This window comes from Capsicum annuum, chromosome 6, assembly GCF_002878395.1.
Source record: "Capsicum annuum cultivar UCD-10X-F1 chromosome 6, UCD10Xv1.1, whole genome shotgun sequence".
NCBI lineage: Eukaryota > Viridiplantae > Streptophyta > Magnoliopsida > Solanales > Solanaceae > Capsicum > Capsicum annuum.
Window position 1 is genome coordinate 180733963 of NC_061116.1, and position 19098 is coordinate 180753060.

Genomic DNA, 19098 nt, shown 5'->3' on the forward strand with positions numbered 1-19098 from the left:
TGTGTGTGTGTGTGCGCGCTTATAGTAAAATATGTTTTTAGGTTTACATTATTATATTAATGTGTGAATGATCTTTAAAAAGTCATTTGAATTTCCTACACTTCATTAAAATCTCTGCGATAAAATTATTTAATTTTAAATAATCAAATATTACATATGTGATACACGTGCGGTTAAGCTAGTTTTTTTAAAAAAGGAATCCTCATATGACCTTAAATAACCTTTATTCATGTTACATGTTGTTTACTTATATATTTTAATAAAATATGAACAAAGCATCACAACCGGATCCGTGGCGCAATGGTAGCGCGTCTGACTCCAGATCAGAAGGTTGCGTGTTCGATTCACGTCGGGTTCAATCTCCCGAATCATATCCGGCTCCTTTTTTGTTTTCCCATTTTTTTGGCTGGAGTTATTCGAGTATTTGTTTATAGAGATTCTGCACTATATTGCTTTTGGGCTCTTATTTTCCTTTTTAATCTGTACTATTGTTTCAACCTATATTGCTTTGGGGCTCTTATTTTCATTTTTAATCTATACTATTGTTTCAACCACTGACAATGAGATAAACGATAAAATAACTTCTTGCGTGTTACTAAGTTTATTTTGATTGCTGAGAGTAAGAGGTACTAGGAGCTTGGTTAACCCTGAAGTGCTTCTCTTATCTCTACTACCTTACATAGAAACGTGCATATATGGAAGAGGAGTTATCACATTCAACAAATAAATTGGATTGTCTGCGAGGAAGTGGACAGACTTGTGCGAATTCGCTAAGGACGATTTTTGAGTGTATGAATGTGCAAGACTTCTGAAGGATAGAAGGTAAGTACCGTAAAACGAGATGAAAACAAGGAAGTTTCGAGAAAGAATATAAAATTGACAGGCTAAAAATTAGAAAAAAAAAAAGACCAAAAGATTTTTGGGTGTATGAATGTGCATACTATTGCAAGAAAGAAGCGAAGTACAATAAAACGAGATGGAAAACAAGGATTCTTAATATACATCGACAGGCAAAAAAATAAACCGGATATGATTCGGGATATTGAACCCGACGTGAATCGAACACGCAACCTTCTGATCTGGAGTCAGACGCGCTACCATTGCGCCACGGATCCGGTGGTGTTAGTGTTGTAGACAAAACTTGTTATGTTAAAAAGTACATAGTGAAGTGTAACAGTGATGCCAATTATTTCCAATCAAGATATGCCAATCTTACTTCAATTCAAGCAACCCCCAATCTATAGGCGGAAAAAATTACTACCACATCTATATATCGGTGATATTACTTCTTCTTCTTCTTTTTCAAAACAAAAGCCCCTATAAAAATAGGCTGTGCAATACCAAACTAGTCATTTTCACAGGGTATATTACTACAACTATTGTTCATTTCCAATGATATGTAGAAAGATTTGAAATCTTCAACATTTATCTCCGGAAACGATTTAATTTCAAAATCTGAAGTATTTATCTTATACGAAAAAAAAATAACATATAAAGCTAATGTGATATGCCTAATTAATATCCAGAAATAAATACTTATGTATTTTGATAAATATTGGACTAGTCGAGCTGATTTTCAAGGGAAAAAGGGACTTTAACTGAATATCTCAATTCCGGCAATAAATTATTGAGAAGATAATTAAGAGTATGATCTCTCTAATAATTTAAACTTTTTAGATGACATGATCTAATGTGGTATCAAAGTACGCATACACTTCAACACCAACAAGTAGTTAAGTCAACAATGAATTAAGAAAGATGCTAGTATATATAACCTGACATGTCTATTGTGAAAACAAAGTAAACACGCAACTCCATTTGCTGGTTAAGTACATCTCATAAAGTTGAACACACCTGAAACTCATAGTGCCGTCATCTGTGAACATTATAGAATTGCACACTACAAATCTTTTCATTCTAGTTCACGATGACATCCTCAGAAATGGATGATGTAATCACCACTGGTTTCAATTTCAGATTCCAGGTCACCTTCCGAGTCATCGGGGTCTATTGTTGCCTCTGCAGGCGCTTGCCCATATTTTGACCCTTCTCCAAGGAACTTCGCCTCTTGTATGATCCGCATTATATCTTCTACTCTTTGCAGCTGCTGACCTGAAGCTTCTCCATAATTCACATTCCTACCATCCATCAAGTTTTTTGGCAAATGCTTTAGAAACCAGGGGTGTTTCTTTATCTCAGGAATGGAGATCCTCTGCAGCCAATTGACATTTTCAGCTAAGACAATATTTAGTATATTCACGCTATCAAGTTCTGTAAATAGAACTTACCTTTGATGGATTTGCAACGAAGATCCGAGAAAGAAGGTTCATACAACCTGCAGATATTCGTATATAATCCGGTATGGAGAACTGAGCGCTCATTATTCTCTGGCAAAGGAGAAAAAAAAAAACGAAGCATTTCTTAAGCTGCTAATTGAGACAATATATTTAATCAGCTACTATTCCGGATGTATGATTCCATCGTTCATACATCAAATCAAAGTATTTTCAAACTCACCCCGATAGTTTTACGGAAATTTCTAGGATCTTCAGGATCCTCAAAGGGGTATGCTCCAACTAACATCACATACAGTGTCACCCCACATGACCACACGTCTGCAACCTGAAAATGTACAACTTTCAGATGTGCAGACATTCAGATATTCAGGCAGTGATCAAATGAGCGAGCAAGTTCGTATGAAATAGTGTTCTTATGAGTTCTTACTAGAAGGTTTAGTTTAGGCCTAAATAGCAAAAATGAACTACACTGCATCAAATGGGCAATTCTCGTATAAACAAACCTAGAAGAGGACACTAGTACATGTTCATACCAGGCTTTTCATCAGATTTGTCACGGTCTCTAAGCGGATAACATATATTTTACATCAAAGAAGCAACAGATCAGTACTTCATCCATAAATTTACTCATTGTGCAGAAATTTTTAAGCTTATCCACTGCTGCAATATTTAGTAAAATCCCAAACATACTGCAAACAAAGGCTCCTATCAGATTGGTTAAAGGGAAATTGATAAAGTAAAATAACCAGGGTAATGCGATACTTGTGATGCTAGAGGGTTTTTTCCAGCTAGACGGGAGGAACAGGGAAAGGGATCTAAAGGTCGAAAGACAACTTGTCCGAGAATTGTTCAAGGAGCTAATGCATACCTTCCCATCATATTCCTTCCGTGAAAGGACCTCTGGAGCAATGTAAGCGGGTGTACCTACAGTTGACTTGGGCTGTGAATGCAATAATCCAGACTGCATAATGAAGAAAAATAGTAAATAGAAAATGTAATGTCCTACTAGATATATGATAGTAGTAGATAATTTCTCAGCCAGAAAGCAAGAAACCTTTGAATAACCAAAATCACATATTTTAACACGTGGTATTGGACTTCCATCAAGGAGCGTGTTTTCCAGTTTCAAATCCCTGTGACAGATTTCCTGCAGTAAAATAGAAGTATAGCTTGAGATGATCATTTACATGAGTAGATGAATATAACAAATTAAGCAATTTTGAAATTATACCATTGAATGACAATAGCTGACTCCGGATATTAGCTGTTGAAAAAAGAAGCGAGCCTGTTGTTGGTAGAACAAAATGAAAAGATAAGGATAACATCTCATTCTCAACAAATACAGGAACAAAATAAGTGGATATGTTTATAACCTCGTCTTCACTAAATCTTCCGGCACTGCATATTCTATCAAAAAGTTCTCCGCCCGCTGCATATTCCATTACAATTGCTAAATGTGTTGGAGTTAACAATACCTATAACAAAAGGCCCATACCATGTCAACTATGACACGTCCAGAATCACTAAAGCACTTGAGCACTTACAAATAAGTGATTGTGACATACCACATAATGTTAACTGTTAACCGTAAAGAACAGAGCTGCTCAAAATGGTAATGCAATGCAGTGGTAATTATAAAAATAAAGACCATTTTCCTTTGTTATCCTATCCTCTTCATGGTAGAGACTTACTTTCTGTCGGTAACCAATAAATGGAGGGATCCTCTTGTTAAACTTATTGAGGTTGGACATATGAGAGCATTATTTGTTCGGCTTGAGCACTTCAACCTTACAACATTTATGGATTATTTTCAAATTAAATAGCTACTAATCAATAGTAAAGAAAGTATGATCTCAACATGATGCTGGTTTGAAATCTCAAAATGGAGCAGGAGACTATGAAAAGGGAAGAAGGAATATACGAGAAACAACCCAAGGACTTCAAGTTACCTGGCACTCCCTACTCAATCTAGTCAACTGAAGCATCTATACAAGTTAAGTTGGTAGGATCCAGTTTGGTCCAGAGTTCTTAAGTTTGTCTAGAGATTTATACATCGATTAAAAAAATGTACATTAACATCTAGTGTTTTAGAACCCAAATTATTGAATAATGAGATCATACAGATCCATATAAGGTGAAATGGATAGCGAGGATGCATATTGCTGACCCCAAGTAACTTGGGATTAAGGTGGCCGTGTTGTTTTTCTGTTGTAAGTTGTCAGTCAAGTCAAGAGTAAAGGACGATTTACCTCTTTAAATCTGACAATGTTCGGATGCCTCAATGATCTATGATTTATAATCTCTCTCTGCACATTCTCATCAATCTGAAACACAGATAAATATACATCATTTAAATGATCAGGCTAACTTAACCAAAGAGCATGAAAAACTTTTTCTACATGCAATAAATAGAGATATAGCATATGCAACAACAGCATAGTACTGTTCACATTTTTTATGTGGTTTGCGAGCTATTGCCTACGAGCCAGTTTACCTAGTACTAGCGGATGCGGGTTTCCAAAAAGAAAACATGTCCATAATCCACATGTGGAAATATGACTGCAAAATAGCAAGATACGAAGAGGGCGACAACTGAATAACCCCATACCTCTCTCTCAGAAAATGCTAAAAAATTAAACGCTAGAAGGAGGGCTTGAACCTCCGACCTTGTGGTTAACAGCCACACGCTCTAACCAACTGAGCTATTCCAGCTTTGTTTTAATTCGAGCTACTATTTTAAATGTATCCAACAAATTAGGAGAAAATGTACTGGAGCTTTTGCGTACCAACTAATTGTTGCTCATTATTAAATTGTTCCCGTTAGATATTAAATAATATGTTATGGATTTCCATGTGAATGCACCAAGGCATTCTTGTAAAACAAGATTCACAAAAGCATTCTTGTTAAGTAAGCTTTTCCATTAGCTTAGTGGAGAAGTTTAAAATTTGTCTATATATATAGCCTTCCAATTCCATTGTACATAAGAAGAAAATGAGTAATAAGAAAAGTATTACTGTTATCTTCATTTCCTCTCTGTTAGTGTTTTACAATTAAGTTTAATATTTTGCTTTAATTATTTAATACGTTATCAGCATAAGTTTCTACCATTTTGAGCAAATACAGGTAATAAAGGTAAGTATTTATTTTTCTTAAATAATGTCGAATTTATCCAAACGCGAATTTATTGTCCTAAATATATCGGACAAAACTTATAAGTCCTGGATACTGGATGCCGAAATACATTTGAATGCGATGGGTCTGGCAAACACCATAAAAAACGACAATAAGACATCAAATCAAGAGAAGGCCAAGGCCATGATATTTTTCCGTCATCATCTTGACGAAGGTTTGAAAATGGAATACCTCACGATTAAGGATCCCCTGATATTGTGGAATAATTTAAAAGAAAGATACAACCACCTGAAGATGGTTGTCCTTCCACAAGCTCGTTATGAATGGACCCATCTAAGGTTACAAGATTTTAAAAATATAACTGCTTATAATTCTGCGATGTTGAGAATTAAATCACAATTTAATTTATGCGGGGAAGATATCACAGATCACAACATGTTAGAGAAAATATTCTCTACTTTTTCCACCTCGAGTATGCTCCGGCAGTAGCAATACCGAGAAATGGGATTTAAAAAATATTCTGAATTGATTTCTCATCTTCTTGTTGTTGAACAACATAATGATATTTTAATGAGAAATCATGAAAGTCGACCTGCTGGTACTGCTCCAATCACAGAAGTGAATGCTGCAAATTTTCACCCCACCAGGCGTGAAAGAAGTTCTGACCCCAGTCGTGGTCGTGATCGAGGTTGAGGTCGTGGTCGTGATCGTGATAGATATTTTAATCAGGGTGATCGCTTTGCAATAAACAATGACCCTCAACACCAGTAGTGTAAAAAGAAGGGTGAAGCTCCTGAAGCAGCGCCAAGGACGAACACTGAAAATAAATGTTATCAATGTGGAGGAAAAGGGCACTGGTCGCATATCTATCGTACGCTAAAGTATCTGGTGAAACGCTATCAGGCGTCCCTTAAGAAAACAGATAACGATGTTAAAGCAAACTTCCTCTCTGAAGATAATGTTGAGCCTATGGACTTGGAAGTTTCAGATTTCTTTTGTAGTTCCTGAAGAACATGTAAATCACTCTGTCGGTGATAATTATGAAATAGTTTGATTATTTTACTTTTCTGTTCAAGTTGTACTTGTTTAATTTTTGTTAATAGTATCTCACTAATCTTGTAAATTGATAAAGTTTGTGTAATACGTTATGTGCTAGTAATATTATAATGTTTATATTGTTTATGTTTTCATCTTGAAGAATATATGAATACTCCTGAAGTAGTAAATCTAAAATTAAAGATATGATAGAGAGAATTCTCTACAACTATATGTATCCCTTGATTTGCTCCCGAAGTAGCAAAATATTGAAAGAAGTCCTAAGGTATCATCGTTTGATATGCTTAAGGCACGTTGTAATAATTATATTTCATTCTCGAAGAATGAAAACTTTTGATAAATTGTTAATTATCTTTCATTCTCAAGGAATGAGAATTTTTTATAAATGTTATAATTACAGATCCAGTCCCTAAGGTGAATGTGATATTTAGTAAGGTACATAAATGTGCACTTGATTGTGAAAACCACATTCAAGAGGATTAGAAAGAATTATTCTGAAATTTACTCTCGAAGTAGAAAGTCTGAAATTTATCTTAAATCTACTCCTGAAATAATAGAACCTTGAAATTTACTTCAGAAGTAGTGAATCTGATATTTACTTGTGAAGTAGTAAGATTTTGCAATAGTAAAATCTTGCAAATACTCTCAAAGTAGTAGACCTTTTACTCTAGTAAATAACTAATGGCATGATAAATTTTGAGTTTACTAGTTTGAATAATTCTATGTATTGTCTGAATGATTTTGTCGTCCTGAAGATGAGCATATTGAGTTTTAGACATATAATGAAGAACTAGAAGATTCTTCAAAAACGATTACTTATTCTCATGATGAGTTAATTGAACCAGCTAATGTCGGGAATGAATTCCCTAAAAATCTATAAAACATAAAAGGTTAATAAGGGCACATTCACCCGTCATTTAATATGATGCATCCATAAGATGGTCACATGTACGTTTACTGTCAACCTGCAGTTTGACATTTATAAAGTTGTCTTCTTAATTAAATCGAGTTAAGAGCATAATTTTCAGATAATGTAGTCAAAACAATTGATCTTGATAATGCTGGGCATATTCAGGTTGATTTAGCATTGAATGCCTCATATTAATAGCTAAACCATTGCTTATGAGGACAAAAATAAAAAGTATTGGTCTGAAATATATATTGCATACAATAGAACCTGTATGCATTAGACCAATAAATTATGATCAATTCATCCCTTTTAATTGGTTCGGGGTCAGGAACCATATATTTTTCATCTTATAGCTTTCTGATGTGCGGTATGTAATTAATAGATATACCATGATTCACAAAGATGGATTATCCAAAATAGATTGGAGTATTTAGTTTTCCTAACATAAGGGGGAGATAATAAGCAGCTAAGAAATATGTTATGTATTATCGTTAATATGATCTTGGTTTAAAAGATAATTCTAGTACCAGAAGCATTTGCTGACCCAAAAGTTATTTTATATTTAACTGCAGATGCTCCTACTATGTGTCCTTGAAGGACAGGATCTATAGCATGCATGAAGCATGGTAGATCAATCGATTTCAAATAAAATAATTCTTGAAAAGAAAATGGAGCAAATGATCATAATAAAGAGGCAATATGCTCTTGAAGAGCGACAACATAAGCTTCTTGAAACCTCTAGAAGAGGTTCTGGTACCTGAAAATAATAATGTGATGAGATCTCAATAAGTTATGTCGTAATGTGAACCGATACAAATGATATATCATTGGCATTATCTTTAGTACAATAGCGCGCAAATATTGTATAATATTATGAGGATCTGAATTCTATGTTTATTTAAGCATGCTGACGTAGAAATAATTATCAAGTGAAATATGGGTAAGCATAAGGTTTATTTGGCCTGAAGTCCTGACACTAGAAGATGTCATGTGTTTAATATTGAATAGTTCACTTGATAATGAAATTTAGCTGAGAATCCCAGAAAGATTAAAGATTCCTGAAGTATATAGTTCAAAATCTCAAAAATTATTTTCAGATTACAAAAATCGTTATACAATCTAAAACAATCAGGGCATAGACGGTATAATCGCCTTAGTGAATACTTGATAAATGAAGGATACATAAATGATGTCATTTGTCCTTATATTTTCATTAAGAAAACAACATTAGAGTTTATTATACTTGCTGCTTATGTGGATGACATAAATCTTATTGGAACTCCAAAAGAGGTCCAGAAGGCAATTAAATATCTAAAGAAAGAATTTGAAATGAAAGATCTTGGAAAGACAAAGTTTTGTCTTGGTCTGCAAATTGAATATTTAGCAGACGGGATGTTTATCCATCAATCTGCCGATACCTAGAATGTCTTGAAATAATTTTACTTAGACAAAGCATATTCATAAATAATCTAATGATTGTTCGATCACTTGAAGTGAGTAAAGATTCATTCCAACCTCCAGAAGAGGAAGAAGAGATTTTTTGGTCCTGAAGTACCATATCTCAATGCTATTGGTACACTTATGTATTTTGCTAATAGCCAAGGCTTCATATAGCCCATTCTGTTAATTTGTTGTTTTCTTTTATATAGACACTGAAACAAAGGTAAACATATATTGTGATATCTAAAAGGGCCTATTAATATGGGTCTATTTTATACTAACAAAGCTAGTCCAGATCTTGTTGGTCATGCAAATACAGGTTAGTTATTTGACCCACATAAAGCACGATCTTAAATAGGCTATGTGTTTACATGCGGAGGTACTGTCATATCATGGCAATCGATAAAGCAGTCCATCGTTGCTACTTCTTCTAATCATACTGAGACAATTGTTATACATGAGGCAAGTAGAGAATGCATATGGATGAGATCACTGAAACATTCCATCAAAGAGAGATGTGGCCTGAAGCTCGATATCAAGGTACCTACGGTCATATTTGAAGACAATGCAGCATGCATAGCTCAATTAAAAGGAGGTTTTATAAAGGGAGATAAAACAAAGCACATCTCGCCAAAATTATTCTTCACGCATGGTCTCCAAAAGAATGGCGATATTAATGTACAACAAATACGTTCAAGTGAAAATCCAACAGATTTGTTCACCAAGTCTTTACCAACTTCAACTTTTGAGAAGATGGTACACAAGATTGGAATGCGAAGACTAAACCGATTGAATCGAGGTCTTCATCAAGGGGAGTAAGAATACACGTTGTAATCTTTTTTCCTTAACCAAGGTTTTTCTTCCCACTGGATTTTTCCTGGTAAGGTTTTTAATGAGGCAGGATTCAAATGCATATTTACTAGATCATCCTCTACATGGACATCCAAGGAGGAGTGTTAGATATTAAATAATATGTTATGGATGCCTATGTGAATGCAACAAGGCATTCTTGTAAAATAAGATTCACAAAAACATTCTTGTTAAGTAAGTTTTTCCATTAGCTTAGTGGAGAAGTTTGAAATTTGTCTATAGATATAACCTTCCAATTCCATTGTACATAATAAGAAAATGAGTAATAAGAAAAGTACTACTGTTATCTTCATTTTCTCTCTGTTAGAGTTTTATAATTAAGTGTAATATTTTTCTTTAATTATTTAATAGTTCCAAGTTAGTCAAACATAAAAAAAGGGCCAAAAAACAGACGGCAATACCAACAAATAATAACTCAATAAATAAATTAAGATTAACCAACTATACCTCAAATCCAAATAATGTTGGGGTCAAGAAATTAAGGAAAAAAAATAAAAAGAGATGGGAGATGTCATGAACATCAATTTAATCTGTGCCAAAACCTTCTACAAAAAGCATGAAAGCCCTTTTTCTGGGTATAGATTTTCAAAAGAAATTTGAAAACATCATTTGTTCATGAAAAATAAGAACAAAAAGAATAAACAGAGAGAAGAGGGGGATGAGAGATTATAAGATTAATGAGAATATAATGAACAAGACCCCTCTATTTACACGAGAAAATACTCCTAGTGTTTGACTAAAAGACAGATACTTCAAATCCTGATATATATCAACTAGATCTTGATAGACATTCACTATAATGTAAATAAATTTATAACACTCCCCCTTGAATGTCTAGATAGATAATGTGCCTCGTTAAAACCTTACTAGAAAAAACTCAGTAGAAAAAAAATCTAGTGAAGGAAAAAGAGTACACATCTCTAACAATAAATCCAGTGGGACAAAACCTAATAAGAGAAAAAGAGTACAACGCGTATTAACTCCCCCTAATGAGAACATCCTTGAGCCTTTGCATCCCGATCTTGTGCACCATCTTCTTGAAAGTTGCAGTTGGAAGAGATTTGGTGAATAAATCAGCTACATTGTCACTTGAACGAATCTGTTGCACGTTAATATCACTATTCCTTTTGTAGCTCATGTGTATATAAAAACTTTGGCGAAATATGTTTCGTTCTATCTTCTTTTATGTATCCTCCCTTAAGTTGTGTTATCCATGCTACATTATCTTCATATAAAATCATAGGTACTTTGTGACATTTCAAACCACATTTTTCTCAAATGAGATATATCATGGACCTCAACCACACACATTCTAGACTTTCTTCATGAATAGCTATTATCTCAGCATGATTCAATGAAGTGGCTACGATAAACTGCTTTATAGATTTCTATGATATGACAGTACCACCACATATGAACACATAGCTTATTTGAGACTGAACTTTATGTGGGTCAAATAAGTACCCAACATTAGCATAACCAACAAGATCGAGACTGCAAGCTTTAGAATAAAATAAGCTCATGTCTGCTATCCCATTCGATGTCTCCCTGTAGGAGGAGAAATATGTCTTGCTAACAAATTAATCGAAAAGGCTATATCAGGCATTGAGTATTTGAAAGATATATTTTTTCAAGTGACAATATTCAACTTTTCATGTGTGACAACTTCAAGTGTGTGGATTACAAATCAAATAAGTTTTCACTTACCAAGATGCATCCTTTCATGACAATTAATAAATATTTCCACGTCAGCATGCTTAAATAAACGTATAATTCAAATCCTCATAATTTTTCACAATATTGCATCAATATTGTATCAAAGATATCATCGATGATTTTTTATTTTGTATCGGTTCGCAATGTGACATAACACTTTGATAGCTTTAAGTCTATCAAATTATGATAGCTTATAACCTCTTTCAAAATATTGCTAATTCAAGAGCAAATTGAGGTATGCATATAATGTAGAGAATTTTTCTCTTTAACATATCTTTAATTATAATCATAATAAGTATGTGAAAATATCATCACTTGTCTTCTTTAAGGCATATTATGCTCTGCTACCGCATTTACTTCAAGAATGGAGCAAGTTGTCAACTTTCAGATTCATCATATATTGCTACCATATTCACTTCATGGAGCATATCAATGGGATATCGTGATTTTTTCATCAAATATTACCTTAGCCATCATAATATAATCAATATAGTGTATTAAGATTCAAACTCAACGTCTTATCCATATAAAAACGTCTTAGGCATAAATCAATGAGACTTAAACCCAACATATTATCATCCCTTTTGATAATATTATTTTTGAGGAATAAATTTTAAATATAAATGGTTCCTAACCAATTATTCTTTTTTCCTCAAATCCAACAATAATTATATCATTAGTAGCGAAAAACAAATAACATAAGAAATTACTAACCTTGAAATTACCTTTAGATTAATAATCTCACTTTGTTTGACATAGTCTCATGCTGATAACATGTTATGAAATATAAAAGCAAGAACAAGAAGAATAAACAAAGAGAAGAGAGACTTCTTTATTTCTCTTGAGGGGATGAGATCATACGATTAATAAGAATACAACGAACAAGATCCCTCTATTTATAGGAAAAAATACTTCAAGTTTCTGACTAAAAGACAGATACTTTAAATCCCGATAGATATCAACTAGATCTTGATAGATCTTATTAGATATTGATAAACATTCATTATAATGTAAATAAATTTATAACAGTTCCAGATTAGTCAAACATAAAAAATGGCAAAAAAACAGACAACAACACCAGCAAACAGTAACTCAATCAAGAAATTAAGATTAATCAACTATACCTCAAATCCAAATAATGTTGGGGTCAAGAAATTAAGGAAAAAAAATGAAAAGAGGTGGCAGATGTCATGAACATCAATTTAATTTGTGCCAAAACCTTCTACAAAAAGCATGAAAGCCCTTTTTTTGGGTATAGATTTTCAAAAGAACTTTGAAAATATCATTTGTTCATGAAATTTGATCAATTTTTGAAAATTCAAGTTCAGATCAGTTTTTGGGTGAAATTTGATCAATTTTTGAAAATTCAAGTTCAGATCAGTTTCACTTCCAATCGTAAAACTATAATTTTTTTTTAAGTAAAATACACATCCGATCCAAACACAACTTCACGTCCAAAAAGCTATTTTTCAACACAACTTTCAAAAACTCGCTTCTTTAAAAAAAGAAGTTTCAACTAAATTTATAGTCAAACGCTAGCTAATTAAGATGCAATGACCATACAAGTTTACATTGATAGCATTGGGAAAGAAATAATTTTGATAAGGGAAAGTACCATAAGTACCTTTCTCCCTCTTTCAATGTATTTGACGGCAACAAGCTCCTTAGTTTTCTTGTCCCTCACTAGCCTTGCCACCCCAAAATTCCCACAGCCAAGTTCTTTCAATGGTTCATATCTTTCCTCCATCTTACCCCAATCAATTTCCAAAATTCAATACTCAACAGAACATCAAATATCTAAGAAAATTAAATAACGTTTTCTGAGTTTATCTCAACTTGATCAACAACTGTTGATACTATTTATAAATGTGATTAAAATCTTATTAAAATGTGCATAACGTTGAGGATGTAAGCACGTGGATACACTAATGGACACGAAATTTATTATGGGGTTGGCTTCAATTTTCAATCAGTTTGGTTAAGACAATTTCTTCAAGAGTGTATGAGATTGACACTTGTATATGATGATGAGTTAAGATGGCGTAACATAACCATGCAAAATAGTTTTATTTTTTAAAATAAAAAAGAATCATACACTAAATTTGTTATGTCCCAAAATAATTATCACGTTATCAATTTGATTAAATTTTTAAGTTAGATTAAATTAATATATTAAAATTAAATATTAAAAACAAGATAAAGATATGTCATAAATTGTAATTTTACTAGTATCATAGAATATTAGTAAGAGTTTAAGTAATTTGATTCTTGATATGCAAATGTGACAAATATTTAGTGGTAGGGGTAGGGTATTCAAAATCGAATCGAAATCAATTATTTAATCACAAAATTAATTTATTGATTTATTGAAAATGGATTATCGGATTAACGGTTGGAGAACGAATTAAAATTTTATAGTTAATACTTATTGATACGGGAGTGGATTATTCAATTTTCTTATTAGGTAAGCCGTTAACATTAGGAATTATCACTAGTCATAAAGCACAGTCAGTCCCTTAAATATAAACGAAACTTGAAGTCAATTCTTAAACCAAAACACAACTTATTCTTGGTAACATGAAGAACCGCAGAAAAATTAAAACAACTTCAATGTGTCCTTCACAATGTTTAATATAAAACAGAAAAATTTCAAATCATATTAAAGTTTTGATTTCTCTGTCGACCCAATAATTAAAAATGTTTCTATATACGTTTTAGGTTTAGAATAAAATTCTCATTTAATTTTATGATTTAACCTATTAAAAAATTATATGAACAAAACTCAACAAGCCTAAAAGATTAATAAATAAATGAATCGTAGTATATATAAATAACTTAATGGGTAAAGAATAGAGGACCTATCAATAATAGGTCGATATTTCACTGTCTCTTAAATTTATCTATTCCACCCAATAACTGTCCGCTAATTACTAGTCCAAAATCAAACCAACCGTTATCTTATCGATTGTTAAAGAATTTGTACATTTAAAAACCGATAACCAATAAATCTAACTACTAAATACAATTATTCAACCAATCCGTCCAATAATCAGTCATAGGCAGTGGAGTTATCATTTGTTTACCATTTTCAAGAGTTCTAATACATTAACAATTAAAACCTTGAGCTTTGTCAACTTAGCTTTCAACTAGTATTTAAATATTTTCCGCAATCATTAATGCAACATATCCTATAAATATTATAATTAATATCCTAAATTGTATATTCAATCAAACATAATCATATAAAATAAAATAAATATATGATACTTGCCTGGTCATAAATTATTTTATTAAAAATAAAATAACAAATTAAAAAAATATAAATTGAGACAAAAATTTACATTAGTCGATAAATAACGTTTTCTTTCCTTAGTAAAACACCGCCTGTATTACACGCGCAACAAAGTAACAGTTTTGTTTAATGGGAGAGCTAATTGATTGTTTGCAAAGACAGATGTTCTATGTTTTGGTCCTACCAAAAGAGGTCGGTTGGTAGCTTTCATCTACTTTTATGTCAACGGCGATTTTAGATATAAAAAATGGATTTAAGTGCTTCACTTGTTAGTGCTCAATAACAAGGTTTTTTAGTGCTCAATAACAAGGTTTTTTTTTTTTTTCTCGTTAAGTTATTGTCACTATAAAATTTTAGATCTTTCTTAAAAGAAATGGTACGGAGGTGTATCCGTTTTCTTTATAATTCGCTTATGTTTAATTTATACTTTCTTTGTCTCATTTTATCTGTCGCTATTTGATCGGGCATAGAATTTAAGAAATAAGGAAAGACTTGGTAATATTTATCAAATTGTTCTTTATCAAAAAATGTGTTAGTGTCTTTTGTTTTTAATAATGTTAGATCAATAAGGGTAAAAGTGAAATTGTATTTTTAAATAATTACTAAATAAGGAAAGATGACATTCTTTTGGGACGGACTAAAAAGAAAATAATGACACATAAAATGAGATGAAGGGAGTATTTTATATACTAATATATTGAAACGTACGTTGCACGTTTATTCCAAGTTATTGGATAAACTATTTAATACAAAACTTGAATTACAAATAATATATTATAAGTGGTATATATATTTTATAAAAAAAGGTAACAACTTAATTTTAAGTTTTTTATTCTCGTAAACTTGATGCTACTTTAGTAATATATATAGTGCTCCCATATAGGGACAAATTAAATACATACTTGACGTACATAATAAATCAATTACCTTGTAAAATTAATTATTATTCATGAAAAATAAAAAATCAAATTGATACATACATTCAATTCCACTGCGATCAACACAAACATTCACACATACAAAATTATATACCCTATTTCACAAACTCGTTTCCACTTTTCTTATTGTTTTTGTACTACTAATACATCCCTTTCGCTTAAAAAAATATAAATAATATCTTACATTGTGAGAGAGAAATTAAGTAAATTTTCTAACCTTTTTGAAAGAGATCATTAGCCTCTATTGTTGGCCAACATGGACAAAGACACCAAATAAGTCCCTTGTTCTTGAGGTCCATATAGCTTTAATTTTGTTCTTTTCATCAAAACACATAGTATTGTTTCTTTCTACTATCTTCATTTCTTGAGTTTTGTCTAAAGCCACCTTTGAATTCCTAACCAATAAATAATGATTCAAAAATAAATATTAGTTTATTTCACTTTTTCAAAATTTAAAATAGTATTAATACAACATGAATATAGTGAAATCTGAGAAGGATGGTGAGTACACAATTTTATCCTTAATTTGTGAAGGTAAGCAGGTCGTTTTGATAATCACTTATCTCAAGTAAAGCATATCAAAAGAAAACTCCTACCTTAAAGGTAAAGATGTTTTTGATACAATCTCGACTCAAATTAAATGAATTCATTTCCCCCTAACAATCCACAATAACTTTAATGTTAGAAAGAATGTGGACATTTTTTTAATCAAATAATCTCTATTTGAAAGTTAGTTTCTCGACTCACTATTTCCGCAAGATCTAAAATGTCGATATGCCTTCCTATATTTACTCTCACAAGCAGCTCATTCAACGTGTACATTCTTTAATTCTTTAGTGGTTAATCTTATCGAATGGAGCTCATCTTGCTCACTTGTACATTATTCCGACATGATTGATGTACGTTAGTCTGAGTAGGTGAAGAATTTGAATTGATCATGAAAATGATTCTGAATTTGAGTGTGAGGAAACAAAGTTTTCTCTATTTTGCATGTTTTTGGTACTTGAACTATTTGTTAGCTGTAAAAAGGTTGAGTGCACTTGCTTGTACAAAATAATTGTTTGACATTACCAAGATTCACCCTATTCTTGTGCTTAATTTTAAATCATGCTGTTTTTCTTTAGAAAGGATCACCATTTCAAATTTTATAAATAAAGTGACATCTTTATTTTTCAAAGAATGTGGTAAAAGGCATGATGGTTGGTTAGAGCGTAGAAGATTTTATCAATTCACAAGATTAGAGCGTAGAAGAAATTATTCAGATTATACAACAGGCTGAGAACCTTGAGAAGTGTCAATACCTAGCAGAACAAAACGCTAGGTGACTTTTTCACTTCTACCTAAGTCTTTGAGGAGAGTGACTATTATATGTACGGGTGAAAAATAGCAGGTGCCTTATGAAATAGCTGAGCTACTATAAGCTTGCCCCAACACTATCATTATCATATGAAAGTATCAAAGGTTGAAGGGTACACTCCCTACAAGAGCCACAGACCGCTATGACATTGTCAAGATATATAGGTGATTCATAATACCTCTCTAAGACTCTGTAGGCAACATAACTTAATCAGACTAAGTATAAAACTCTATAAATCATTTATGGTTTGGAGTGGTATTATAGATATTGACTATTAGGTGTTTGAGGTGTGCAAACTACAAAAATGAATGTGATCTTTCAGCGATTATATAATATTAATTTTCTGTTTATATTTTTTCTACTACTATGTTTTAACCAAAGTTATGTCAAAACTTTTTGATTCTAAGGTTACCTCTTCATGACTAATGTGACAATCTTTCGAGTACTACTTGTTGTTCTCTTATATTCTTTTGTTGGCCCATGTTTTATCACCAAGACTTTTATTTTCGAGATATGATCGTATTGCTTTAATGTGTTAATTGCAACAATTTCAATAATCGAGTTCATTGTAATATTGTCCTGAAAAAATGAAGTTAGAACAATAATAGCACATGAATTTATAACAAAAATAATTTTATGAGTTGAGTAGATTAGTTTATGTGAATGCGTGTGTCTTCTTGATATATTAGCATAGGAATATAGTTCTAAATCACATACATATAAAAAAAAGACTCAATTAAGAACACAAATTAGATCAATTAAGTATATAAAAACAACTTAAGCTGACATAACAATTAATATTGTATTAAATCAACATCAATCTAAAAACCTGAATAAGGAGCAAACATGAGTTGATGAAGAGAACCCGAAAAGCAAAATTGTCGATGAAGAAAAAAAAATTTGTATTTTTTTTATAGAAGAGTCAACCAATCTTAGTTTATTTTGAAAAGGATTTGCTTATTTAGGGAAAAAAATTTTGCCTAATTTTTGTACGTAAAGATAACCAATAAAAAGTTGCACAGTTATTTTTGTCAAAATTTTTGTACAGAAAAAACAACCAACAAAATATGAAAATGTATCTTTTGCCTAATTTTTATATATAAAAAAAGGCAATAAAAATGACAACTATTCCTGCCAAACTTTTTGTACGTAAAAACAATCAAGAAAATAAAATATTGCACAACTGATTTTACCAATTGTTCGAGATGTACCCTACACACAAAACTTAAAAAACAATAAAAAGGTAAAAAAGAATTATCAAAGTCAACAAAGCCTAGTTTATTTGAAAAAAAAAAATTTCTATCTATTTTTTTGGACGTACCAATGCAAAAAAAAAAAAAAAAAAAAAAAAAAAAAAAACACCAAAAAATCAGAAACTTAACCATAATAAGACAACCTAAAACCTTTTTCAAATAGGGATATATTTATTAAAATCAACATTTAATATTATAAAAATAAGAAAAAAAAGTAAAAAGACGATTTTGTCTATTGTGCAGACTTCTAATGAAGGCAAAAAGTTCAAACAACATTTCTAAAATCTCTCATACTTTTAATATATTATAGATTATAGATAAGTTAGATGTACACACAACTTCCTTCCTGCTTGTCAAATGATGTTAATGCTATGACTCTATTGTTTCTTGATTGGTTTCATTCGAACTCAGAATCAAAATAAGTCACGAAATAAAAAAAGTGATCAAAATAAATCATTTATTTAATAAGTTATTAAAATAGACTAAACGTAATAAATTATTACGTTTTATATATTTTTCTTAACAGTCAACTGAAGGAAATAAGTAGTAAATACTGCTTGTAAAATGTAATAATTTATTACGTTTTTCACAAAAAACAAAAACAAAACAGTGTGTTGTCACATTCATCTTTATGTCAAATCATGTATTTTATAATAATTTATTACGTTTTACAAATAATGTTTGTACTTTGTAATAAATTATTACAAACTACACCTGCCCATGTCCCATCAACTTTACTTTCCCTCTTTTAAGTGTAACCCCCAGCCCATCCCACGCAGCTAACCGTCCCACCCTACTTCAACCCCTTACCTTATTTTAAATAGTATTAAAAAGTT

General features: G+C 31.6%; 1 protein-coding gene and 3 non-coding genes across 5 annotated transcripts; 1 reads left to right on the plus strand and 3 right to left on the minus strand.

Moving 5' to 3' along the window:
- Window positions 1-286: 286 nt before the first annotated feature.
- TRNAW-CCA lies at window positions 287-358 on the plus strand. Its single transcript has one exon. It is a non-coding gene; the product is annotated as a tRNA-Trp (tRNA).
- Window positions 359-1043: 685 nt separating this feature from the next.
- Window positions 1044-1115, minus strand: TRNAW-CCA. The gene has a single exon. It is a non-coding gene; the product is annotated as a tRNA-Trp (tRNA).
- A 703-nt stretch (window positions 1116-1818) lies between these two features.
- LOC107874885 (serine/threonine-protein kinase SAPK3) lies at window positions 1819-13282 on the minus strand. 2 transcript variants are annotated; one of them, XM_016721594.2, is made up of 9 exons: window positions 13047-13279; window positions 4547-4621; window positions 3671-3772; window positions 3529-3582; window positions 3352-3444; window positions 3166-3258; window positions 2518-2622; window positions 2289-2387; window positions 1819-2212 (listed from the first exon to the last, which is right to left on the minus strand). In XM_016721594.2, exons 1-9 carry the CDS (start codon window positions 13167-13169, stop codon window positions 1937-1939), a joined length of 1020 nt encoding a protein of 339 aa, XP_016577080.1. In that variant the 5' UTR covers window positions 13170-13279; the 3' UTR covers window positions 1819-1936. The 2 variants fall into 2 exon arrangements, with proteins under 2 accessions (XP_016577080.1, XP_047269542.1); XM_047413586.1 differs by having other exon boundaries at window positions 3166-3444; window positions 13047-13282.
- Window positions 4936-5009, minus strand: TRNAN-GUU. The gene has a single exon. It is a non-coding gene; the product is annotated as a tRNA-Asn (tRNA).
- Window positions 13283-19098: the final 5816 nt, after the last annotated feature.

Coding starts and splice junctions, on each gene's coding strand:
- LOC107874885 (XM_047413586.1), bottom strand. CDS start 13,169: ATGGAGGAAAGATATGAACCATTGAAAGAACTTGGCTGTGGGAATTTT. Junction 3,445..3,528: donor TCAGCTATTGTCATTCAATG/GTATAATTTCAA, acceptor ATTTTACTGCAG/GAAATCTGTCACAGGGATTT. Junction 2,623..3,165: donor GGAAGGAATATGATGGGAAG/GTATGCATTAGC, acceptor GTACATTTTCAG/GTTGCAGACGTGTGGTCATG.